Here is a 26,188-nt window from a genome sequence, read left to right as displayed (position 1 = left end):
TCTGTGGAATTTGCATAAGAATTCTAAGAAGAATATTTTGTGGCATGTATTGCAGTTCAGATATACAAAGCATTTATAGGTTTTGTCCTACAGTCACACCAAAAAGTTACACTATGTGTGTTTGTCGTTGTGTTGGCTTGTTTAACTCATGTCAATTTTTAGTTCTAGATTGGTTGGTACAGCCAAAACCTAGATGGCTCGGGGGCAATGGATGGCTCCTTGACGGACCAGAGGAAGTACTTCAAGGTGTTGTTTCTTCAATATTATTAGTGATTTGGATACATGTGAGCTGAGTCAATATATCAACATAACTCCTTGTAAATGAATGATTGAGGTTATTATTTTCTACGACCATTTATCTCCCAAAGCCTGTTCTGCCATTCATATGGAGATGACAATTTTGTCGTTTCTTTTTCCCTCAAGTTGCTGAACACCTCAATCTTGTAGATTTATGGTCTGGTTTTATTGCTCGATATTTAAGGTCTTGAATTATTCTAATATTAACAATGGAAAGTGGAGAAAGTCCAGGAAATGAACTGAGTGCCAAAAATCCTTGGTGAATTAGAACAAAAAAACAGTAAAAATCTATATCCTCTATTTGAAACATTGCTAAACACAATACAGTCAATTTAACCAAATGATGAGCACCAGGCTCTCCACTGTGGTCGCCACCCTAGCAGTGTTGGTCTTGGTGCCACTCATTACCGGCAACATCTCCTATGCCCTTAGCCTCTGGGCCTCCTCCAACCGGCTGTGGATATGCTGGAGTGTCACTGACACCTCCCTCTGAATGCCCAGGTTGGTCACTATCATCTCCATCAGCCCCCGGTAACTCTAAACCACAGGCTCAGCATCAGGCTGGGTCCCAGCTGGGTCCAGGTATCCAGCAGACCTCTGACTGCTGTCTTGGTTGGGGGCTCCTGCCTCCACCCAATGTGCATCACCAGCGGTGTGGTGCTCACCAGACTGTGCCCCAGAAGCCTGACCACGAGCATGTCTCACCAAGGTGTGTGTATCTGCGCTGGTGGAAGGTGGGGATGACAGCTGTGCCACGACCACGGCTGCATCCTCGGAGCTCTCCTCTGAGGTGTTCTCCTCGGAATCAGGAGAGGGGGCCGCCCGGGATGGGCCGGCTCCGTCGACTGGAGGACCTGCGGAAGAATGACCATGTGGTCAGTGGGAGGGATGGGTCAGTCAGTAAGGCAACAACAACTCACGTTTGACAGGTCCTCTGAGTGGAACAAAGTGGTTCCTCACCTCTGCGGCGTCCGTCGGCCTCCGTGTGGGTGACCAATCTGTCCTCGGCCACACCAGTCACCTCCGGGGCCCCCTCCTCAAAGGAGGTGAGGATTCTTATGTTTGGCACCACTCCGTCAGTCTAGGCCTTCTCCCGCCTATTAGTGGAGAGCTTTTTCTGAGAAGACACAGAAAGAGCATCGTTAGCCACACGCGTTGTTCCCAGTGATGGGAGAGGGGGTGTGCAGGAGGGCTTGAGGGGGGAGGGGGGTGGAGGGAAGGCTGGGAGTTACATGGGAAGTTGGGGGTGGATGCTCCCTTGGGGGGGAGCATTGGTGTCTACTCACACGTGCTGTCCGATGTAGGTTGTTGACCTTCCTGCACTGAAGGCCAATCCTCCTGGTCACACTCCCCGAGCTGACAGCTGCCGCCACCTCATGCCAGGCAGCACTGGCTACCTTGTGGCTGACTCTCCTGAACTCTCGGGGGAACAGGACACCCCTCTTGGCCCCCATGGCTTCTCGCAGCCTCCCCAGGTCAGCATCCCCGAATCTTGGGGTCGGTCCCTTGGGTCCCATTGTTGCGAGCTGGCTGGGATTGGCTGAGCAAGGGCAGCTCGATCTTGTTAACGGGGGGGCTGGCGATCACGGTCCTGGCGAATCAGATGGCAAGCCTTCATTTGCGGCAAGAAGCCCGTGAGGCCTCATTAAGTGGACCAATTAACATTGAATAGCGTTGCCGGCCCCGCTGGGCTGAGCGCCGGGAAGCTCGCGGTAACTTAGAAACCTTTCCGGAGAATTGTGCCCTATGACTTCTGCACTGCCTCCAAGGCAGTTACCTATTCCTTCCCTATCTCCAGCTCCTTAAGCTGCAGGATGAGCTCATCTAGAAACGTCCTATTCATGGAAGCACAACAGGAACAGCAGCTGTTGCTGCTCAAACTCTGAAACCCAGAGCTCAAACCCACATTCCACAAGAGTGAAGTGCCCTCCATATCTCTGTTTATTAGGCTATTAACTGGCCTAATAGAAATAAACCGAAGATTTAAATACACAGAAGCCTCATTAAACACTCACCAACTAGCTGCTTCCCTGTACTGGTATCACTTTATTTTAGAAGGAGATTGACTTTAAAGTTTTTACTTGTCTCTTAAATATCTAGATGTCTTGGATCTTAATTTACTGACAAATTCAGAACCCTTTAATGCTACGATCCCTTGTTACTTAATTTTAACTTTCAATTTTCAAATTGACTTCAGGTTTTATACTAATTAACTGACCTTGTGTTTAGTTGATTAATTTAAATTAAATTCGAATTAAAGCATTTTTTTAATGAGCCTCCATTTCAAAAACTGGAAAGGGTGTTGTTACTACACAGGGACACTTAACTGGATTGGTCCCCTTTCTGCAACTTCTTGAAATAATGTGCTCTCAAATTTAAATTCGATACTGTGCAGCCTGTTTCTATGACCGGCAACAAGAAGAGTGGAGCACAATCTGCCCAATGTGGGTATTTTCTGTATTTTATAAAATAAATGTATGTGATGACAAATATTTTGCAACATTTTGCCATCTGTGTCATCATCCCTACTCATAAAGAACTTAGAAATATAAGTGTATTTGAACTGAAAATTACAAAGCCGATTGAGCCTGTTAAGATGCTTGCTGAGTTCCTGTTTCTTTGCAACTTCTCCTTGCGCCGTACACTTGTCGCAGGATTAAGAAAATACAAAGTACAAAAAAAAGTCTGTCGTTAATCATAGATGTTCAAGCATATTGTCCCCTTTCACAGTTCACTAAGCTGTGGAAATAAGTAGAACAGTGATTAAGGGTATTTACTTTCATTCAGTAATTGAACATATGAATAATTTTAGTCATCTGAATTTTAAATTGGAAAGTGCTTCACTTTTCATCACAATGACTTTACTCAAAGTCATCCGTTTGAAACATTCTCATTCTCAGCATGCCAGATGTGAATAATAATGCTTTTTAAAATCTCGCTGTAGGCATCCTGAACAGCCAACGGTTTTGAAAATTGGATCATTCCAGTTTGGTTTATTTAGCAAGGAGAGCTGAAGATTATTCCTTTATCATTCGCTTAGAGAATTAATTATTAATGCGGTGGTTGTAAAGCGGGGTGCAATTCCGTGTTTTCAGTGCAAGTTTATGCATGCCGTGGAGTACGAGGAATACCCAGGGAATCCTGATGTCAGGCCTCCGTCTTGGGTGGGCGGACCGATAGTGAGGTCCCATGGTCGCCTCCCCCACCTGGGCCACACCACAAATTGGCCCCGACCTCTTCCCCCCCCCCCCCCCCCCCCCCACCAACCACACAGCAGACCCCCCCTCCCCCCAGACTGCTGGGGTGCCCCCCTACCCCCAAATATGGGAATGGATTGTAATAAGGGACAGCCGAGAGATCCCTGTTAGATGGGACCCAGCCACCAGGGACTCCAGTAATAGGGAGACCCCTATGGACCCCTGTAATAGGGGGACCTGCATTGGGACCCCTGAAATAAGGGGACCCCTCAGGGTCCCCTGTAATAGGGAGACCCCCCACAGGGACCATCTGCCTAAAGGAATCCTCTCCACAGAGACCCCATCCCTCCCCCCACACAGAACCACACAGAAAAGGAACTTTTCTGGGGCTGGTTTAGCACACTGGGCTAAATCGCTGGCTTTGAAAGCAGATCAAGGCAGGCCAGCAGCACAGTTCAATTCCCGCACCAGCCTCCCCGAACAGGCGCCGGAATGTGGCTTTTCACAGTAACTTCATTTGAAGCCTACTTGTGACAATAAGCAATTTTCATTTCATTTTCATTTTCAGTTAGCAATTAAATGATAATTGTTCTGCTACACAGCCACAGAAAGCACACAACCGGGATGCAAGTTACACTGATCATTTCCTGTCTGGAAGCTAGACAGCAGTCTAGTCAGGGGCTCTAGGAAGCATTATAGCTGTAATACTGAGCTTACAGCTCCACATGTCCATTCCTGCGTCTGGTTCCCACAGATCCATTAGCTGCAAGCCATTCATAGCTTTCAAGTAGTAGTCTGTGATTGATAGCTTCTACAAACCATCTATAGCTTTGATCCATTCATATCATTTCACACATCAGTGAAATGCCAATGTTTGTAAACATTGACCACATCAAAGAGGGCAGTGAAATCACATGCTCAAGTGCTTGGAATGCACTTAACAGTACACAAGTGACGCGTAAAATTAAAGCATATGGGATTGGAGTTCATGTATTGAATGGATAGAAAGCTGGTTGGCAGACAGGAAACAAAGAGAAGGAATAAACGTTTTTTTTCAGAATGGCAGGCAGTAGCACAATGGATAGCACTGTGGCTTCACAGCACCAGGGTCCCAGGTTCGATTCCCGGCTGGGTCACTGTCTGTGCGGAGTCTGCACGTTCTCCCCGTGTCTGCGTGGGTTTCCTCCGGGTGCTCCGGTTTCCTCCCACAGTCCAAAGACGTGCAGGTTAGGTGGATTGGCCATGATAAATTGCCCCTAGTGACCAAAAAGGTTAGGAGGGGTTATTGGGTTACGGGGATAGGGTGGAAGTGAGGGCTTTAGTGGGTCGATGCAGACTCGATGGGCCGACTGGCCTCCTTCTGCACTGTATGTTCTATGTTCTGTGTTACTTGTGTGGTACAACAGGGGTTGGTGCTAGGATCCCAGCCATTCACAATTAATGATTTAGGTGAAGGGACTATCATTAAATTTGAAGATGACACCAAGCTGGGTGGGAGGGTGAGATGTGAGGAGGTTACAGAGATGCTTCACTGTGATTTGGACAAGCTGAGTGAGTGGGCAAATGTATGCTAGATGCAGCATAATGTGGGTAAATGTGAGGTTATACACTTTGGTAGCAAAAACAGGAAGGCAGATTATTATCTGAATGGCTGTAATTTAAGAAAGGGCAATGAAATCTGTGGGTGTCCTCGTACACCAGTCATTGATGATGAGCATGCAGGTGTAGCAGGTGGTAAGGAAAGCACATAGCATGTTAGCCTTCACAGCGAGAGGATTCGAATACAGAGGCAGGGATGCTTGCTGCAATTATACAGGGCCTTGTTGAGACTGCACCTAGAATATTGTGTGCTGTTTTGGTCTCGGTATATGAGAGAGGATGTTCTTGCTATAGAGGGAATGCAGCGAAGGTTTACCAGACTGATTCCTGGGATGGTGGGACTGACATGTGAGGAGAGATTGAGTCGGTTGGAATTATATTCACTGGATTTCAGAAGTTTGAGGAGGGAATCTCATTGAAACTTATAAAATTCTAACAGGCTTAGACAGGGTAGATGCAAGAAGGATGTTACATCTGGTGAGCGTGTCCAGAACCAGGGCTCACAGTCTAAGGATGGGGGTAAACCTTTTCGGACTGAGATAAGGACACATTTCTTCACCCAGAGATGGTAAATCTGTAGAATTCACTCCCACAGGAAGCTGTTGAGGCCAAAATATTGTTTTTAAGAAGGAGTTAGATATAGTTCTTGGAGCTAAAGGGATCAAAGGATATGGGAGGAAATCGGGATCAGGTTACAGAGTTGGATTTTGAGCCATAATAATATTGAAAGGTAAAGCAGGCTCAAAGGGCCGAATGGCCTACTCCTGCTTCTATTTTCTATGTCCTATGAGCAGCAACAAGATTAATGATGTATTATTTGTGTATTAAGGCTGAGGGAGACAGATTTTCGACCTACCAGGAAGTGTATGCTTATGGTGAGGTAGCAGGAATGTGATGTAAGGCAACAATCAAAAGACCCATGATCATATTGAATGATGCAGCAAGTTGGAGGGGCAGAATGGCCTAGCCCTGCTCTTACTTTTTATGATCTTGTAACTGAGCCAACTTAAAAGAATTATTTATCCATGTTTTTATATTCACTGATTCTCTTAATATCTTATTAACAACATAACATAGAAAGCAGACATTGAAAGTGTTTTAAAAAACTTTTTTTTGCACAAACTTTAATTATTTTAATCACATACTATAATATAATCACAAAGTTGGATCATGGCCGTTTGTTTAGCCATTTGTCTTTCTTGCAGCTGAAGCCTGTAGTACGACAGAGGATGGAGATGAACCCCTGCATTGTCCCACTGGCTACGAATGTCACATCATAAATCCTGGGAATCCTGCAGAAGGAATTCCAAATAGAGGGCAGTGCATAAAGCAACGAGGAAATAGTGGTCAGTTAATATCTCACGTATTCTCCAAAGATACTGTGGTGACTGTATATTAATTGGGGAACAAGTGTTGATAATTGAATGGTAGTTAACTCAAAACTTGGGTCTGAATTGATTGATGTTTACTTGTCAAGGGTGGCCTTGGCAGACTGTAAAAACTGAGCAATGATCCTTTACTCCAGTCAGTACAAATTTCAAACAAAGTATAAACATTGTTTGAAATGCTGAAACCGAGTGATCGCCAACAAGTTTATATTGCCCAGAGAGCGGACACTTCAACCCCCTCCAAATTCTTTAAATATGTATATTTTTAAAATGGCTTTTGGATCCAGTCCAGTTTGGAGTAGGATGATTGGTGGGGTGAGGTGGGGTGGGGTAAGGTGGGGGGATGGAAAGTGGAGGAGGGTGATGGACCCCTCTACAAGGTAGCCTATGGCTGCTCCTGTCCTGAGGAATGCATTCAAGGGGAGTCTCTACATCTGCCTGGACCATTGGAACCACTTCAGTTGGTTCTTATCGAGCTTGACAGCTACTCGGAGTGTTGCATGAAGCCCTACTGCCTCATGAATGGCCTGGAGATGGAATGGAGCTGGGGGAAGCACCACATTAGCCAAGGGAATTTGTTTTAGCTCCAGCCTGGGCTCAGTCTAAATTTTACAGGCTGGATATATCAGAAAGGGATAGACTGTAAAGAGTGATGCTGTGAGGTACCCATGTGCCTGGATACCATTGTCCCCATCTCTTCAGCCTCTGGCAGATTTGAGGGAAAAGGCGACAGATTACATTGGTATCCTGATGCACAGTCTTGGTGTATTGCTTTCTGTAAAGTCGCTTGGTAAATTGGTCCATTGTGAGCTTTGATGAATAAGAGACAAAGTTGGTTTTCCACAAACATTGAACTGATAGTCCTCCAACACAGGAATATCATTAATATATGAAGGGATTAATGTAAAATAATAATAACTTCTCATGCTCTAATTTATTTGATAGGATGAATACATTTGTTTTGGCAATAATTCCAACTCTATGGTGCATGGAAATATTATTACTCTCCAGTTCCACCCATCCTTCCTTGGCTGTCCTGTGCTCTTCAGTGCTGGACAGGGCATTCCCTTCTCTGCAATGCTTTTTCCAGCAAAATTTCAAAGGCTTCATCTGAACATGTTAGTCTGTGGCCCCTTCCTGTATTTTTCAAAGAAACCTTTCGCTTTCCAAAGCTGCAAATCACTATGCCTGTCTCCCGAAGCTTTTCCATGCTCGAGAAGCACCAAAGTTCCTGGCGATTAATGGATGAGATCCCAATCATAAGTAGTTTCAACTTTAGAACCTCACTGATAGAATATTAATGAGGTTGACCTCAGAGATGCCTATGGAGTCAGCACATTTATGGTAGAGTACCCATCAAATGCTCACCTAATCAGAAAATCTGTGTTATCGCCTTACCCTAGTCGTAGAAATCTCAACCAGATAGATTAGCATGCAGCCACAGTAGGTGATTCAATCTTCATAGTTTTAGATCTTGTCAGTTAGAGCTGACTGAAGGCATACTTGCCTCTGCATCAGAAGAATGGGGGTTATTATCACTCCAGTACAGTATTGAGGAAGCGGTGCACTAACAGAGGTGCCATCCTTATGAAGAAAAGTTAAACTGGGGCCTGTCTGTTGTCTTCGATGGTTTGAAAATAACCCACGGCCCTATACAAAGAAGTGAGCAGGGATGCTCTCCCAAGTGTTCTGATTAATAATTCTCCCTCAACCAACATTTACTAAAACACATTATTTAGTTATGAGCTCGTTGCCATTTGTGGGGCCTTGCGATGTGCAAATTGTCAGTCATGTATTACAACAGTAACTACATTTGCATTGGCTGCAGATGTTTCGGGAATCCTGAAATCATGAAAGGGATGACATAAATGCAGGTTTTCATTTCTTAATTATGAAGATCTATTCTTTAAAATAAAGTGCAGCATATTCACCATCACCTTTATCCATGAATTATTGTGTTCGCTGAAAATAAATCATTTTATAATGGATTAAGGGCCTTTTACTGTTCAATGCACCAAAGCCATAGCTCGGGTAAACAACAAACAACATTGACATACAGGGAGACCCAATGTTCTGACACCGTTAACCATTTATTACTTGAATTACCATAAAAGGGCATATTATTTAAGCCAGGAACCCTTTAATGTTCTTATCTTTTGAAGAAAAATGAACTTGTACACATCAGAAAGCAATGAGCTATTTTGACAGATAATGTTTAAAGAGAGAATGCTATCACGGTATTCACAAGAGAATGCTATTAGGGGCTGGTTTAGCACAGTGGGCTAAATAGTTGGCTTGTAATGCAGAACAATGCCAGCAGCGCGGGCTCAATTCTCGTACCAGCCTCTGCGAACAGGCGCCGGAATGTGGCGACTAGGGGCTTTTCACAGTAACTTCATTGAAGCCTGCTTGTGACAATAAACGACTATTATTATGACGGTTTGTTCACTATTTCCTCAAAAGTTCATCCTAATTACTCTAAATGTCTGTTTTCAGATGGGCGCAACTTAAGACCGAAAATGTACAAGGACTATAAGGATTATTTTGGTAAGAACTTGTAGTAAATTGAATCGTGTTCCCACTGATTACATGTTGTGTATTACATGTTACGATTCCCATGGAGACCGATAAAGTTGTTTAAAATAATGTCCAATCCCAGCAACCAATAGAAAGAATCGCACAAGATTTCAAATTGATGATTTTTATTACTGTAACATCAACATAAACTAAACAGACTTATAGGCAACTATTATAGCAAACTACAGAAAAGGTACTTCACAATTAACTAATTAACAACCAAAATATTTTGCAATCCATTGTGCCCTGCTCCCAGCAAATATTTAGCCTTGATGATTGAGTCCCACGCTCCTGCCAGCTTTTCAGTAGACTCCCTTCTCCCTACACCCCCAGGGTGACTCTTCCAGTACTGTTTGAAAGTCATTTCACTCGGTATTGAGTATCCAGAAGGACTTCCATCAGCAAGGCCCACTTATAATATTGTTCCCTTTGGCAGCCTGCTCGGTGGCGAACACAAAACAGTCTTTTGCAAAACTAAGGCAATCGATCATTATCACATAAGTCCAAGTGTTCACACAATATTTAATTGTTGGCCTAACAAGACACAACACTACTTGACACCAGGAAGATGACCAGCGAGATTCTCCGACCCCCCCACCCTCCCCCCCACCGGCCGGGTCGGAGAATCCCCGGAGGGCGGCGCGAGTCCCGCCCCGCCACCCCGACTCCGGCTGCCATATTCTCCGGCGCCGGTTTTCGGGCGGGGGCAGGATTCACACCACGCCAGTCAGGGGCCGTTGAAAGTGGCCCCCCGGCAATTCTCCGGGCCCCGATGGGCCGAGCAGCCGTCGGTTTTTGGCCAGTCCCGCTGGCGTGGTTAGACCCGGAACCATGCCGGAGGTTCATGCATGCGCGAGATCACGCCGGCCCATTGGAGCATGTGCTAACTCGTGCAGTCCCTTTGCAGCCGGCTGCCGTGGCACCAACCCCTCCGCAGAGAATTCCACATTTTCGGGGCTGTTGACACCGGAGTGGTTCCTGCCGGTTTTCCCGCCGGCATGGGGACTTTGTCCCCGGAAAGGAGAATGCCGCCCGACATATTTCCTTTATTAATGTGGCATTTCAACACACTCATCCAGATGTGTTGGGAGAAAATCCGGGAAGTATTGATGACATGCAAGATTTCTTCAAAATCAGTCCTGGCTGATTTCTGTCCTCCCCAGCCACCCTGATAGTGCCTAAAAATGAGCAGTAAAGAATGCAAACAGCTTTTTATTTCAGAAAGCTGCCTGCCGATAGGGAAAATTGAGAGTTAAAGAACAAATTAGACTAATACTTATCACTTGTTCACAAAAGTGCATGCATGTGTTTAGTGAAGTCAGGTTTATGGTTTGTTGCACATTTCTTACAAAGAGATTATGATGCCGGCGGGTTATCATCAATGTCATGCACATGCTGTGAGAACTACCAGAACTGGGGGCGTCATTCTCCCACCCCCCGCCGGGTTGGAGAATCGCCGGGGGCTGCCGTGAATCCCGCCCCCGCCGGTTGCCGAAGTCTCCGGTACCGGATATTCAGCGGGGGCGGGAATCGGGCCGCGCCAGTTGGCGGGCCCCCCCGCTCGATTCTCCGGCCCGGATGGGCCGAAGTCCCGCCGATAAATTGCCTGTCCCGCCGGCGTAAATTAAAGTACCGATTTACCGGCGGGACAAGGCGGCGCGGGAGGGCTCCGGGGTCCTGGGGGGGGGGGCGTGGGGCGATCTGGCCCCGGGGGGTGCCCCACGGTGGCCTGGCCCGCGATCGGGGCACACCGATCCGCGGGCGGGCCTGTGCCGTGGGGGCACTCTTTCCCTTCCGCCTGGTGGAAGCGACTCCCTCCACTGCGCATGCGCGGGAAACTGTCAGCGACCGCTGACACTCCCGCGCATGCGCCGTCCCGACATGTCATTTCCGCGCCAGCTGGCGGGGCAACAAAGGCCGTTTCCGCCAGCTGGCGGGGCGGAAATCCCTCCGGCGTCGGCCTAGCCCCTCAATGTTGGGGCTCGGCCCCCAAAGATGCGGAGCATTCCGCACCTTTGGGGCGGCGCGATGCCCGTCTGATTGGCGCCGTTTTGGGCGCCAGTCGGCGGACATCGCGCCGTTTGGGGAGAATTTCGCCCTGGATTTTACGTGATACTGCTCCTGATGCATTGAATATCGATGATTTGGAATAAAAACAGAAATGATGGAAAAACTCAACAGGTCTGGCAACATCTGTGAAGGGAGAGAGTTAAAGTTTCAAACCAGTATGACTCTTTTTAGATACTGAGGTGGAACTAAAACTATGTTAATTCATGAGGGAAACATGCACTTTCATTTAAGACAGCATGGTAGCACTGGTTAGCACTGTTGCTACACAGTGCCTGGATCCCAGGTTCAATTTCTGGCTTGGGTCACTGTCTGTGCGGAGTCTGCACGTTCTACCTGGGTCTGGGTGGATTTCCTCCGGGTGCTCCAGTTTCCTCCCATAGGTCCCGGAAAATGTGCTGTTAGATAATTTGGATATTCTGAATTCTCCCTCAGTGTCCCCAAACAGGCGCAGGAGTATGGCGACGAGGGGCTTTTCACAGTAACTTCATTGCCGTGTTAATGTAAGCCTACTTGTGACAATAAAGATTATTATTATTACAAAAACAAAATGGTAAGCAATAAAAAAGGCGCTGCCATCAATTGCGCACCTGATAGAGCCTGTGGTGCAGATCAGGTCTAACCAATTCCCAACATACTAACCAAGCCGCACTCCTCCAGTAGAATGAAGGGCGGGATTCTCCCATCCCGCGGCAGAGTGTCCACGCCAGGAGTGATTCTGGCCCCTACAGGGGGCCAGCATGGCACTGGAGCGGTTCACACCGCTCCACCTGCTGATTCCGGCACAAACAGTCGCTGCGGGATCTGCGCATGCGCAGTGGCGGGGGGCCACCTCAAAACGCCGGCCCCGACGCAAAATGGCGCAGGGCTATGGGGGCAGCTGCGTAGGAAAAGCGGCCGGGGGCCAGGCCGCATCGGTGGCCTCCCCCGGGGTCGGACTCCCCACAGGCCGCCACCCCACCCTTGTACGCAGAGTTCCCGCTGGCTGCGAGCAGGTGTGGACGGCGCTGGCGGGACTCAGCGTTAGCGTTTTAAATGCAGCCACTCGGCCCATCTGGGCCGGAGAATTGGCGGGCCGGATGCGTAGAATGGCCCCTGACCGGCGCCGCACCAACCACGCTGGCGCCAATGGCGCCGATTTTCCGCTCTGCGGGGAATCGCGTGCTGGCATCGGAGTGGCATGGCCCGGTCGCGGGGATTCTCCGGTCCGGCCCAAGGCTGGGAGAATCCCGCCCGAGATCTTTTGTGTAAGTTTTTTGCTCACTAGTATTGAACACGATACTCAATACATGGGCAAAACTGTAAAGCCTTAGCATAATTACCCTCTATTGTTTTAGATATACATTCCAATGTTCCGTTTGTTTTGCTGTATTGTTCAGACAGGGCAGCACGGTAGCACAGTGGTTAGCACTGTAGCTTCACAGCGCCAGGGTCCCGGGTTCAATTCCTGTCTTGGGTCACTCTCTGTGCGGAGTCTGCACGTTCTCCCCGTGACTGTGTGGGTTTCCTCCGGGTGCTCCGGTTTCCTCCCACAAGTCCTGAAAGACGTGCTGTTGGGTAATTTGGACATACTGAATTCTTCCTCTGTGTACCCGAACAGGCGCCGGAATGTGGCGACTAGGGGCTTTTCACAGTAACTTCATTGCAGTGTTAATGTGAGCCTACTTGTGACAATAATAAAAATTATACTGTGAAAGTGATGAAACTCCCAAGTTCCATTCTAAACCTGCCTTTGTGAATTCAGTTCTACTCTGTCTTTATAATATATAATTTTTCTCACCAATGTACAATATATTGATGAAATTTATTTGGCCGTTTGCTCATCGGATACTTCTGTAAGCCTTTCATAATATGCCCTGTCTCTACCTCTGTTTCACTATTGTCAGAAAATTTTACCTTTTGTTTTCTAGTTCATGTAAATTAGGAATAATGAGGATCGAGGGACTGACACTGTGGAACTCTACTCCGTTTCTTCCAGCAGATTAATATTACCTCCCATGATTACCCCATTTCCTATATGTAACAAAGTTCATATTCAATCACACAGCTGTGAATTTCATTTAATTATCAGTCTTTCAAGTGTAATTCTGTTAGATTTAATTTAGACTTGCAGAATGCTTCCATTATATTAGCCTTATTTGCAAGATCCTCAAAATAAGTCATACAGGTTGGCGGAACAGATTATCCCATCTAACATCTCTACCATCCTCAATACATTAGCTTGCAGCATCCTATGGGCTGTTAATGTCAGACAGTAAGTTCAATGTGAATTGCAAGTACAGATCAGACTTTAATTACTAGGGGTGCATGACTTCTACTGGTAACAACTTGCATCTTTCTTTGTTGTCCACGACAACTTAGCTTCCATACAAATTAATTTCAAAGAGATAAAAGCATAGGTATATAAGCCAATAAGATGTAGGAGCAGAAATAAGCCATTTGGCCCATCGAGTCTGCTCAATTCAATGAGTCCATTCAATGAGATCATGACTAATCTGATCACCCTCAACTCCACTTTACTACCTTATCCCCATTACCCTTGATTCCCTTACTGAATAAAAATCTGTCTACCTCAGACTTGAACATATTTAACCTCAGCTTCTACAGCTTTCTGAGGTAAAGAATTCCACAGATTCACTCCCCTCAGAAGAAATTCCTCCTCATCTCGGTCTTAAATGGGTGACTCCTTACTCTGAGATTCTGCCTTCTGGTGCTAAACACTCCCACAAGGGGAAACAGCCCCTCAGTCAAGCCCCCTGAGAATCCTATATGTCCCCTCTCATTCTTCTAAACTCCAACGAGTACAGGTCCAACCTACTCAACCTGTCCTCCAAGAAGTCCTCCATGCCCGGACGCAATCGAGGTGAATCTTCCCAAATAAGTGGGGGGGAAAAAAAAGAGTGGGTAAATGCTGAGTCAAGCCTTTTAAAAAGCTTATTAATATAATGATGTCTATTATTGGCAGACAAGAGGGAGAAATTAAATATACCTCGCTACTAAAATACATTATTTTATCCAAGCAGAGAGCATCGATTGTATCATTGGAGAGGGAGGATCTGCTAAATCCAGTAATATGAGGGAGTTACATTTATATCAGGCAGAATAATCAAATTCCACATCACCAGTAATTTCAACTGCCTTTATTAATTCTCCTCCCTCACATTGTTGAACTGAGAGTCTCGGTCAAACTGGCTTGTTAATCGTGTTGGAACATTCTTTTTAATGTGAAAAGTCATAGAACATTTTTGAAGTCAAACGTAATTGCGTTTTCCAACCAGGGAGCATAAATGTAGGATTAACACTATTCGCAAAATGGGGAGTTATGCAATGGGCGATTAGAATATGGAATGTATTGCCAAAACTGGTGATTGAATTATAAGTCCTGACGTTTAAAAGGGAATTAAACATGAAGAAAAATGTTGAGGGAATAGATGGAAAAAGCAGCAAATTGAGATTAGATAACTAGCTCTCTGGAGCGAACACAGGCCCTATAAATTGGACGAAATGCCTCCCTCTGTTCTGAAATTTTAATCAATCTAATTATTTGTAAATATCACTATTAATGTACATTCTTTTTATAAATGAATTATATATACTTTTACTAAAATCTGATTGCTGTGTAGCTCTTCTGGTCAGCTGTGGTGGGGCAATGACAAGGTTGTGGCTTCAGGGATTTGAGCACATTACCTGAACTGGCACAATGGTGCAAAATTGAGGAAGTGCGATACTGTTGGAGTTGCCATGTTTTGAGTTAGATGCTAAACCGAGGCTCCAGGCAGAGTAGAGGAGTTTCCTCTTTTGGTTAGGTCCGAGCCAAAATGTATCCTTCAGCCAAGCTAACCACCACCAACCCCTCCCCATATGCAGTGTACCACCACCACCCCAACCTCCCCGCAACGCCACTGGATATCATTGTTTAACATTGCTGTTTGTCGGAGCTTGCTGTATATAATTTTGTTGCCATGTTTCCGACACTACAACAATAACTGCGCTTAAAGTTCATTATTGATTGTAAATCATTTTTTAACATCCGGAGTTCGTGAAAATTAAATCTTTCTTCTGGTCGCTTCTCTTCCTGTATAAATTGTGTCGAAGCTTAATCTCCAAGGTAGATGGCGCTGTTGCTTGCTAATCTCTGAGGCCTGGCAGCTTCAACCCACAACAGTTTCAGGATAGCGTTACCCTCCATGGTGCAATCCAGTTTGAAATTTCAAGGCAGTGTGCCTTCCAATGCTGTGACTGCCTCCCCTCTCATTTGCCACCTTCTCTTCTGAGCTGCAGTGTCCTGTTGAACGGGACCCCTCCATTGCAATCCCCACACAAGGTCAACACTCATGGGCAAATTAAATGAGGAGCTTCATGAAATGAAATGAAAATCGCTTATTGTCACAAGTAGGCTTCAAATGAAGTTACTGTGAAAAGCCCCTAGTCGCCACATTCCGGCGCCTGCTCGGGGAGGCTGGTACGGGAATTGAACCGTGCTGCTGGCCTGCCTTGGTCTGGTTTAAAATCCAGCGATTTAGCCCAGTGTGCTAAACCAGCCCCTTTATTCATTATTCATGTCATGTGTTTTCTTTTCTCGCCCTCTAGGTCTCAAAGAGAATGACACAAATCAATTTCATGATAGCAAACAGAACAAATTTAGACAAATATATTTGTAACATGACTATTTTCATTTTGCAGGAACTAGTTCCAATAATGCAGTTGGCTACAAAAAGCACCACTATAAACATCTGGGCTAAAGTTGCCAAAATGAAGGTACAGCAAGATCTGTTGTCAGAACACAATGTGATTAAGAGTATACTTTCCGTAATTCTACAAGTGTCAACTGTTGCAAATCCACAGGTAACTCGGATCATTACTCTGTGAGTCACGTCAGCCTCATCGTTAATTGCACATCAAGTAAAAGCCCAGAATCTGCTGGCAAAATAATGACGAGTTAAAGCCGCACATCGGTAAAAGCTCCATCAATTTGTGGCAAAGAGGTACACAGTGAGCTGTGAATCGCTGTAAATTGCTGGACAATTTGCTGTTAATCTCCCTGCAAATGTTAAGAAATTCCTGCACTTGTGCTCTGAAAACTGAATTAAGCAATTCGCAGGAAGTGGCTTCTGTTTAACAGAGTGAGCACCCCCAACAATGGAGCAATTCCCGTACCAGCCTCCCTGAACAGGCGCCGGAATGTGGCGACGAGGGGCTTTTCACAGTAACTTCATTTGAAGCCTACTTGTGACAATAAGCGATTTTCATTTCATTTTCATTTTCAGTTAGCAATTAAATGGTAATTGTTCTGCACGCAGCCACAGAAAGCACATAACCGGGAAGCAAGTTAAACTAATTGTTCTACAGATATAAATGGTTTGTTGTGGATTCTTGCTGGGAATAAAGTCAATGCCAAATTTAATTCAGCCTGCCAGGAGTGAAGGGTTACCTTGCCCACTCCACTGCCCACCTCAAAGATTTGTGGGTCCACAAATTTCTAAGTAACCAACAAAACCCCGCTGATTCCAAAAGTGGCAGAATGTTTCGAATTTCCAAAAGAATATGGGGCGGGATTCTCCAATAATGGGGCTCTGTCCCCACGCCCATGAAAAAACATGCGCGAATCACTCCGGACTTTCTTGAAGAAGGGGGCTAGCAGAGCCCCGGAGTGCTCCTCGCAGCTCCGGCTGCTGATACGGGACCCTGCACTTCCGGTCAGGGCTCCGCCCGCGCGACATGGCCGACCCACACCGCAGACCGTCACCAAGAAGATAGGCCCCCCCACAGATCGTGCGTGTCCACGGATCGGTGGCCCCCGATCGATAACCTGGCCGTCCTGGAGCCCCCCCCCAACCCCCCCCGGTGAATGATCCCCCGTCCCCCAACAGGGCGGCCGCGGACTGAATCCGCAACAGCCACGCCGAGTTCCCGCCGGGTGGAACCATGAGAGAACCACGCCGGCGGGAACTCGGCCAGCTGCACTCGGTGAATCGCCACGGGGGCCTCTTTCAATAGCCCCCGGCTGGTGCCGCGTCGACCGCGCGTGACCGATTGCCGCCGATTCTCTGGGGACCGGAGAGTCGGGGGAGCGGCATCAGACCCGATCTCGGGTTTGACGCCTATTCTCCGGCCCCACGCGATTTCGGCGCGGAGGCTCGGAAAATCCCGCCCAAGTTCTTTCACATGTATCAGCAACTGCATTCAATTCATCTAGTAAATTGAAAATAACAATCTGAATCCTGAGCAACAGGCTGTCTGTTTCATCTCTCGTGTTCCATTGGCCAAAAAGATTACTTAGAACAATACATTTTCTTCCCAGTAATCCAGTGATAAACCTTTACTTTTGTAAGCAGATGTTCAATCTCTGACTTCAAAGCTTTGTTAACCATTCAAATTCTTAAATTGCAATGGTTAAGGAGGTAGACGATTAGTCCGATCATTCTCCCACCTGTTCCATTGACCTCTCGCCCTCCAAAAATTAACAACACAAAAATAATTGAAGGTGACGCGAACAATCCAATTATCGGCACTCACCAAAGTTTCCATCCCAGCAAATTCTGGGCCAAAGAAATTAACCCACATTGAAAACAATTACTTAGGCAATAAAGATAATGATCTGGATCTTATGATCGTAATGTTGGTGAGACTTCGTGTTCACTGCCAGTAACTGATGGCAACCTCTGGGGTACTCACATGTGCAGTTAAGAACAGAGACCCAGAAGGTGCTGCCAGAAATTCTCTGCTTCTCCATAGGGTACACTGTTGAAGTCCTTGCACGTGCAAACCAATGACCTGACTTGAACTTCCACACTTTATATTATTAGTCTCCATGCAAAAACACTCGAAAGAATTGTACTTTGTTGAATGAGGTGTAGCTGGATTTGTAATGACAGACTCAGTCGCAATTACGACCCAACAACTTATCTGACCCTGGAAAACTAATGTTTTATTTGTGGAATGCAAAGTTTCTCCCTTACGATAAAATTCCACAATTCTTTTTAACTTCAGTAAGAGAAAGTGTATTTTTTAAGATTATAATAATTTGGCTGCAAACTAACCCATGTGTGTGTTCCAATCTTTCTTTCACACTCTGTAAAATGATTTAAAAAGTGAAGAATAATCAGTGTTTTTTTCTATTTCCCAGTTTGCCATCTGAGACTGTTTCAGTATGGTTGGCCATGTAGCTTGTTCCATGATATCATTATTGTTGGACACTGAAGATCTCCTATAATTATTAGCAGAATTAAGTCAGTGTTGGGAAGGGGAAATCCAGAGATTGCTAGATATTTTGTGGGCAGTTTAAAGTCAGCAGCGAGTGATGTCATTTACCCATTGACCACAAATTCCAGGCCAATGAATTTAAAACTGATAATCCATAAATTGAAAAAATGTCCTGTATTATGGTTGTCATTTGTTATAATCATATGCACTGCCATATATGATGTTAGATAAGAGACAATTGATGTGCCTGGACAAGAGATATGAATTGGGTATGACATAGAAATGGATTATGTAACAGAATCCTTACATCGAGTCTGCACTGACCCTCAGCGAGACCCATGCCTACCCTATTCCAATAACACCACCTAACCTTTTTGTACACTAAAGGGCAATTTAGCATGGCCAATCCACCTGACCTGCCCATCTTCGGACTGTGGGAAGAAACTGCAGCATCCGGAGGAAACCCACGCAGACACGGGGAGAATATGCAAACTTCACACAGACAGTCACCCAAGGCCGGAATTGAATCTGGGTCCCTGGTGCTGGAAGGCAGCAGCGCTAACCACTGTGCTACCGTGATTGTTTCGGCGAAAAGGGCTGATGTCATGCATGATGACGTTGGTTTGCAACTCATGCACATGTGCCACGTGTAATGTGATAAAGCAATCACTGGCAAGTGTAAATAACGTTTCTGCTGTCAGGGCCACTCTGGAGTAGCCCTGCGGTACTTGACAAAGCACATGTCAAGTTTTGTGGTGGCTTGTTACATGCTGCATAACCTCGGTTTCATGAAGAGCTGCCCTTGCTTTCAGTTATAGGACCAGCACTTGAAGAGCGAGAGGAAGTGAGCAGACATACTGGCTGGGATTCTCCCTTCTGGGCACTAAGTCCCCACGCTGGCAGGAAAACCGGCGCCAACCCTTCCGGCGTCAACAGTCCCCAAAAGTAAGGAACTCTCCGAACCTTCGGGGGCTAGGTGGACGCCGGAGGGATTGCTGCTGCTCCAGCCGGCGGCGAAGGGACGGCGCAAGTTCGCGCATGCGCAGAACAGCCGGTGTGATCTCGTGCATGCGCGGATCGGCCGGCGTATTTCCGCGCATGCGCAGACCATCTGGCATATTTCCGTGCATGCGCGGGGGTTCTCTTCTCCGCGCCGGCCTCCGGGCAATATTGCGGAGCCCTACAGGGGCCTGGCGTGAAGGAAAGAAGCCCGCCTGCAGATCGGTAGACTCCGATCGCTGGCCAGGTCACCATGGGGGCCCCCGGGGTCGGATCCCCCTCGCCCCCCCCCCCCCCCCCCCCCCCCCCCCCCCGAGGACCGCCGCCGCATACTCACCTGCCAGGTCTCGCTGTGCGTGAGGTGAGTAATTCACGCTGGCGAGACTGGCCAAAACTGGACGGCCTCTTGGACAATCGAGGCCCGGAGAATCGCCGGGGGGGGTGGGGGGCGCTGTCAACAGCCACCGACCGGCGTTGCGGGAATCACACCGCTGCCTGAAAAACGGCGCCGGAGAGAAGGGCATCCGGCGTCAGGGCGGGATTCGCGCCTCCCCCCGGGGATTCTCTGACCCGGCGGGGGGTCGGAGAATCCCCGCCACTATTATTGGTTGGTCTCTTTGTCGACAGTGCAATTGACTAGGATACCAGCAAACACAATCCCTAATTCCCCATTCACCAATGGTTCCTCTGTCACTGACCATCATAGGTACAGCTTGGGTATAACACAACCTAGCTGTGGACTGCACCATGTTGATGGGATGGGAGGTGGGGGGTCATAAACACCTATGCTGAGGTGGTTATCATAGTGGCAGGGACAAGAGCATGATGCTATCATCCTGAGAATAGCAAAAGGAGAGCAGCGTTGTGTCCCACAGTCACTGCCACTCCCGCAAAATGGCACCCAATAAATCTGTCGGAGAATCGATAGCTGCGACACCCTTCAAGCCTCTTCGCATGCTGGTATGCACTGCACAGCATCAGGTAGGTTTCAGATATCTCCCAGGACAGCCAACTGAGCTTACAGGACAGAAATCAAAGTTTCTACTGCAGCATCCAGATATCAGGTGGCTTCTGCTGGTGCTGCAATGAAGGCTGAGCCATCGGACATCAGTAGCTGCTTCCTAGTTGGGTCCACAAGTTTGCTAGTGGCGTTGGCCTCCATTTCCATGCTAGAAAGTGTTATGGGTACATCTTTAGTAGGTATGGCTATGTTTCCAACACACAGCAGTGTAAGGATGTGCTATAATATATCATGTGATTTGTGTATGCTGGCAGCCTGAAGATGAGACATGTCCATGCCGGTATGAACAACACTTCAATAAGGGAGCCACATTATTGTGTCACTGAACCCTTCTTGAGTGGTCAGTGCTTTTGTATGTGAAATGAAATGAATGAATGAAATGAATGAATGAATGAAATGAAAACCGGTTATTGTCACAAGTAGGCTTCAAATGAAGTTACTGTGAAAAGCCCCTAGTCGCCACATTCCGCCGCCTGTTCGGAGAGGCTGGTACGGGAATTGAACCGTGCTGCTGGCCTGCCTTGGTCTTCTTTAAAAGCCAGATATTTAGCCCAGTGTGCTAAACCAGCCCCTGTCCTATATCAACCCACAAACATGGTTCTCTTACAAGTGCTAGAAGGTTGACATTAGAGTCAATCTGGATTGTTAGAACATAAATACACAAAACCACAAACAACATTAAACACATTAAAAAAAAAGTTTATAACAATAATCACCCCCACATTGTAAATTTGAACCTATCGCGCAAGCAACAGTTTCAGGTTTCACATCCACACAGGTGTATTCACCCCTCTTGTGCACATCCCTTTTCCCCACTTCGATCCAAGTGGAGGAATGCGTAAGCCATAGGTCGCCAACGACAACACTCAGTGGTACGCAGAACCTTACTTCCTCTTTTGTCCTTTCACTGAAATAATTGAAAAAAGGTAAGCAGATGGATACAATGGCAGAGGTCACCTTTTACAAAGTCAGTGGCCAAAAATGTATGTTAGAACATTTGTATAACTCAATAAGGGAGTGGATTCTCTGTTTTGAATTAGATGAGGGGAAGTCCAGGATGCAATCCCACAATTCATTTTCTCAGAAACTTGGAAAGAGTCGTGTACAAATATTGTGTCGACACCAATATCCTAAACCTCCCTCTTCCTCACTCCAATCACACACGGTGGCTTGGGAAAGCTAAAACAAACACGGGTAGCTTTCGGTCAGTTTAAGAAAGAAACACTGATAAAGTCCCCTCTGCTCCTCAGACCAGTCAAACCAGATCCTGAAGATCAGTGCGTGCTGACACCAACCTTCTTACCTTCGGCAATTTATTCCAAAGTTTGTCATTATTTGTGAAAAAGCTCCTCCTAGCATAAAACCTAGTTCAACTTATACTTATGTCCCCAGACATTCCAAATTAAATCGCCCAAATATCCCCTAAATATGTACAGAGTCTAATCCTTTTGTTTCCATCACAGTCTAACTATATCACCACAATGTCCAAACCATCTAAATATAATTCTAAACCTAAGCTGATTACTAACAAATGTCAGTTGAAACAATTTTACATGGTTAATTAAAAAAAAATCTACATTTGATTTACTTCCAAATGGACTTTATTCCAAAAACAGTTGAAAGAACCATTCACAGTGCTAGTGATTTCCCAACAGACCTGCCCCCAAATTAATCAAATGACATTGGATTTCCGATACAAGAAATTCTTACTCCATTAAATATTTTAGGGTGGCACGGTAGCACAGTGGTTAGCACTGCGCCAGGGTCCCAGGGTCGATTCCCACTTGGCTCACTGTCTGTGCGGAGTCTGCACGTTCCCCCCGTGTCTGCGTGGGTTTCCTCCGGGTGCTCCGGTTTTCTCCCACAAATCCCGAAAGATGTGCTTATTAGGTGAATTGGACATTCTGAACTCTCCCTCAGTGTACCCGGACAGGCGTCGGAGTGTGGTGACTCGGGGATTTTCACAGTAACTTCATTGCAGTGCTAATGTAAGCCTCCTTGTGACAATAAAAAGATTATTATTATTTTTGTCATACATTTTTTTTCTTTTTCAAAAATGATCCAGTTCCTTCTTGAAAACTACAATTGACCCTAACTCCACTACGCTCTCAGGCAGTGCATTCCAGACCCTAGCCGCTCACTATGTTTCTTCATGTCAACATTGCTTCTCTGGCCAATTTTCTTCTTATGCCCTCTGATCCTCGATCCTCCCACCTATGGGACCAATTCCTCCCTTTGAACTCTGCCAAACCCTTCATGATTTTGAATACCTCTATTACATATCCTCTCAACCTTCTCTTCACCAAGGAGAAGAGCCCCATCTTCTCCAGTCTTCCTACATATCTGAAGTTCCTTATCCCAAGACCGATACTCTTAAATCTTTTCTGTGTGGTGTTCAGAATTGAACGTGTTACTCCAGTTGAGATTTGTCTGCTTCACACTCCTCCCGGTCTGGGTTAAGATGATATTAATTCTTTTAGGGTACGTACTTGTATATGTAAATCTCTTTTTTTTAAATTCAGTTACTATTCCTGTGTCCAAAGCAAATGATATTGGTTGCTCAGCTTTGGAATAAATTGAAACTTTCAAAAGCTTTCACATTTTAACTTTAAAAAAATATTTTACTAGTTAAAATGTGAAGTAAGGGTGTCAGAGGAGGTGTGGACCAAGTTTATCATTAAGAAGTAATGAAGGTTAATTCCACCACCCTGGAGCCATGAAATATTGTACAAAGTGATGGAAGGTGACATTGATAGTGTTATCAAGTGGCACTTATTTAGCAATAACTTTCTCACAGACCCTCAGTTTGGGTTCTGCCAGGGCCACACAGCTCCTGACCTCATTACAACCTTAGCCCAAACATGAACAAAAGAGCATGGGGGGAGAGGAGAGTGACTGCTCTTGGCATCCAGGAGCACCAGCAAAACTGAAGTCACCGGGAATCAAGGGAAATCCTTTCGCTGGTTTGAGTCATACCTGGCACAAAGGAAGATGGTTGCGATTGTTGGAGGTCAATTACCTCAATCCTGGAATATCACTGCAGGGCTGCCATAGGATAGTGTCCTCAACCTAACCATCTTCAGCTGTTTCATCAGGGATCTATTCTCCATCACAAGGTCAGAGATGGGGATGTTCGCAGATGAATGCACAATCGCAACTCCTCAGATACTGAAGCAATCAGTGTTTTTTTTCTACATTCATGGATGTTAATAACGCTGGTGAGGCCAACATTATTGCCCATCCATAATTAACCTCCAGTCTATATGCAACAAGACCTGGACAATATTCAGGCATGAGCTAATGTTACTTGCCACTTGTCCCTCAATTACTTTCTCCAACAAGAGAGAATCTAACCATCTCTCCTCAACATTCAATGGCATGACCATTGCTGAATCCTCTGCTAACAACATTCAGGGTATAACCACTGGACTTGGACTAGCCATATAAATACTGTGGTTTCAAGAGCAGGTCAGAATTCCTGCTCAAGAGCAGCTGGGAATTCTGCAGAGCGTAACTGACCTAACTCCCCAAAGCCTATCCACCATCTGCAAGGCACAAGTTAGGAGTGTGATGGAATACTGTCCACTTGCCTGGATGAGTGCAGCCTCCAACAACATTCAAGAAGTTTGACACCATCCAGGACAAAGCAGCCCACTTGATTAGCATCACATCCACCACCTTCAACATTCAGTCCCTCCACCATCAATGCACAGTAGCAGCCACCTGTACCGTCTGCAAGATGCACTGCAGGAACTCACCTTCAACAGCACCTTCCAAATCCACGATCTCTTCAGTTAGAAGAACAAGGGCAGCGCATGCATGCTAACACCACCACCTGCAAGTTTCCTTCCAAGGCACACAAACATCCTGACTTGGAACTATATTGCTGTTCCTTCACTCTGTCACTGGGTCAAAATGCTGGGATTCCCTTCCTAACAGCACTGTGGTGTTCCTTCAGCACATGGACTGCAGCAGTTCAAGGAGGTATCACACCATCACTTTCTCAGGGACAATTAGGGGTGGGCAATAAATGGTGGCCTAGCTGGTGATGCCAGCACCCCATGAACGAATAAGAAGTTTTAAGAACATAAGAACTAGGAGCAGGGGTAGGCCATCTGGCCCATCGAGCCTGTTCCGCCATTCAATGAGATCATGGCTAATCTTTTGTGGACTCAGCTTCACTTTCCCACCCGAACACCATAACCCTTTTCATACCTAACTGGTCTCATTCAGCTACCATCCCTTCTGACACACCGATCCTTATCCTCCCATCACTCCTGAAGCAATCACTGGTCTGGTGAACTGCTAGTACCAATGAGTGCCACAAGATAAAAATAATATGAACGTGAATGGAACAAGGTATCAAGTATTCACTCTCCAGACTTCTGTAAGACACTCAGGCCCATGTCCAAGGTGCTGCCACAGTCTAGGTATTGGTCAGTGGTGCTAACAAACCTCAGGAGACCAATCCCTAACTGTTCTTTACCCTCAGGAACCCCGAAGTGAGTTCAACCCCCAGTTCCACTGAAGATCAGGTTTCTCCTCAATGCCAACAAATCCTCTGCGGCATTTCAAACCCCAAGAGCCTCTCCACAAAACCAGCAAACCTGGCAGCTTTCACTCATGTACAGAAACATCTCCGGAAACTTCCTCCTGTGCTCCCAACTTCATAATAGCTGCTTCTTCCTACTAAAGTCGAGAAATCCAGCAGTACTGAAAACCACAAGACTGCCGTCCCTTCTGCAATAGTTATAAGCTAAAATTTTAAAAAATAAAGTAAATTAGCTATCTTCAATGTGGTACATTTTACCAACCATCTGATGTTCCATGCACTAAACAAATGTAGAATACAACACAAACTAGTATATCCTCTGAGTCATTGTGAGCAATGGGCATGGAAATTTGCTCCCATTATTCCTGCATAAATATACCTTTTCATTTTATATGCATAATCATTGTGGTTGTCACGCATTCTGCTCTTAACTTTCATCTTTGTTGCTAAACATATTGTAGATTGTTTCAGGAACAGTGCTAATAAAACATTGTACATTGAAATATTTTGACTATTTCCCCCATTGCACTGTCACTTATGACTCGTGAGCATCTCAATTGTGCAATTATTTTCATGTCTTGCTGTTTTTTCATTCATGTCACAGATTTAAATGGTGACCCATTTCCAGTTTACTTTAATGATCGAAGCTGTACTTGCCTCAGATAATCAATATTTTACATGGTGCTAAATATGCAATGTTACGGTTCTAAACATTTGTGTACTGTACAAGTACTTTTTTTTGTTTCACTTTGTACCAATGGCAACAAAGTTAAGATTGTGAATTAAAAGCTCTCTGAAACAATAAATTAAATGGTTTTATTTTAGTTTTGTTGTGTTTGAAAATTTAACAAGAGAGGCTTTGTCAAACACGTAGCATGTAATTAATTTGTCTTTTCCACAGTATTTTAGATCATAATTTGTAATCATGCCGTTTAGCTCATTTGAAATTTTGACCAGCAACACCACTTTCAAAGTGTTAAATTACTGCTCCCAATGTACCAATGACCTATTGGCCATGATTCAGCCGAGTAAAAACTAAGTGCTGCCACCAGCGGGAAAACCGGTGTTTCTAGGAAGCTCTTCAGAGCAAAGAAACAGCCTCTTCGAAACAATGGTTAGAAGCAACACCTGCTCAAAGATGGAAGCACTTCACAGTTAGTGGACAATGAGGAGCTATAAAACCAAATAAGTTAATCCCTCCTTTGAAATAGCTTGCATCTGTCAATCAAGAGACCTGTAAAAGGTGATGGACCGTGAAATTGAATGTAAACAATGCAGTTCAAAGTTT

The 26,188-nt window shown here is 45.7% G+C and overlaps 1 protein-coding gene across 1 annotated transcript in view; it reads left to right on the top strand.

Annotated features, from left to right (window-relative positions):
- Positions 1 to 25,724, top strand: part of wfdc1 (WAP four-disulfide core domain 1) — a 51,510-nt gene extending 25,786 nt beyond the window's left edge. The window contains exons 3-6 of the mRNA XM_072517908.1: positions 163 to 246; positions 6,299 to 6,439; positions 8,978 to 9,028; positions 15,809 to 25,724. Coding sequence (XP_072374009.1) covers positions 163 to 246; positions 6,299 to 6,439; positions 8,978 to 9,028; positions 15,809 to 15,867 — 335 coding nt within the window. The 3' untranslated portion in view covers positions 15,868 to 25,724. The remainder of the gene's footprint in view (positions 1 to 162; positions 247 to 6,298; positions 6,440 to 8,977; positions 9,029 to 15,808) is intronic.
- The last annotated feature ends 464 nt before the right edge of the window (positions 25,725 to 26,188 follow it).

Source organism: Scyliorhinus torazame, chromosome 10, assembly GCF_047496885.1.
Source record: "Scyliorhinus torazame isolate Kashiwa2021f chromosome 10, sScyTor2.1, whole genome shotgun sequence".
In the NCBI taxonomy this organism is placed as follows: Eukaryota; Metazoa; Chordata; class Chondrichthyes; order Carcharhiniformes; family Scyliorhinidae; genus Scyliorhinus; species Scyliorhinus torazame.
The sequence above is the reverse complement of the archived record's forward strand: the minus strand, read 5'-3'. Positions and strand labels throughout refer to the sequence as shown.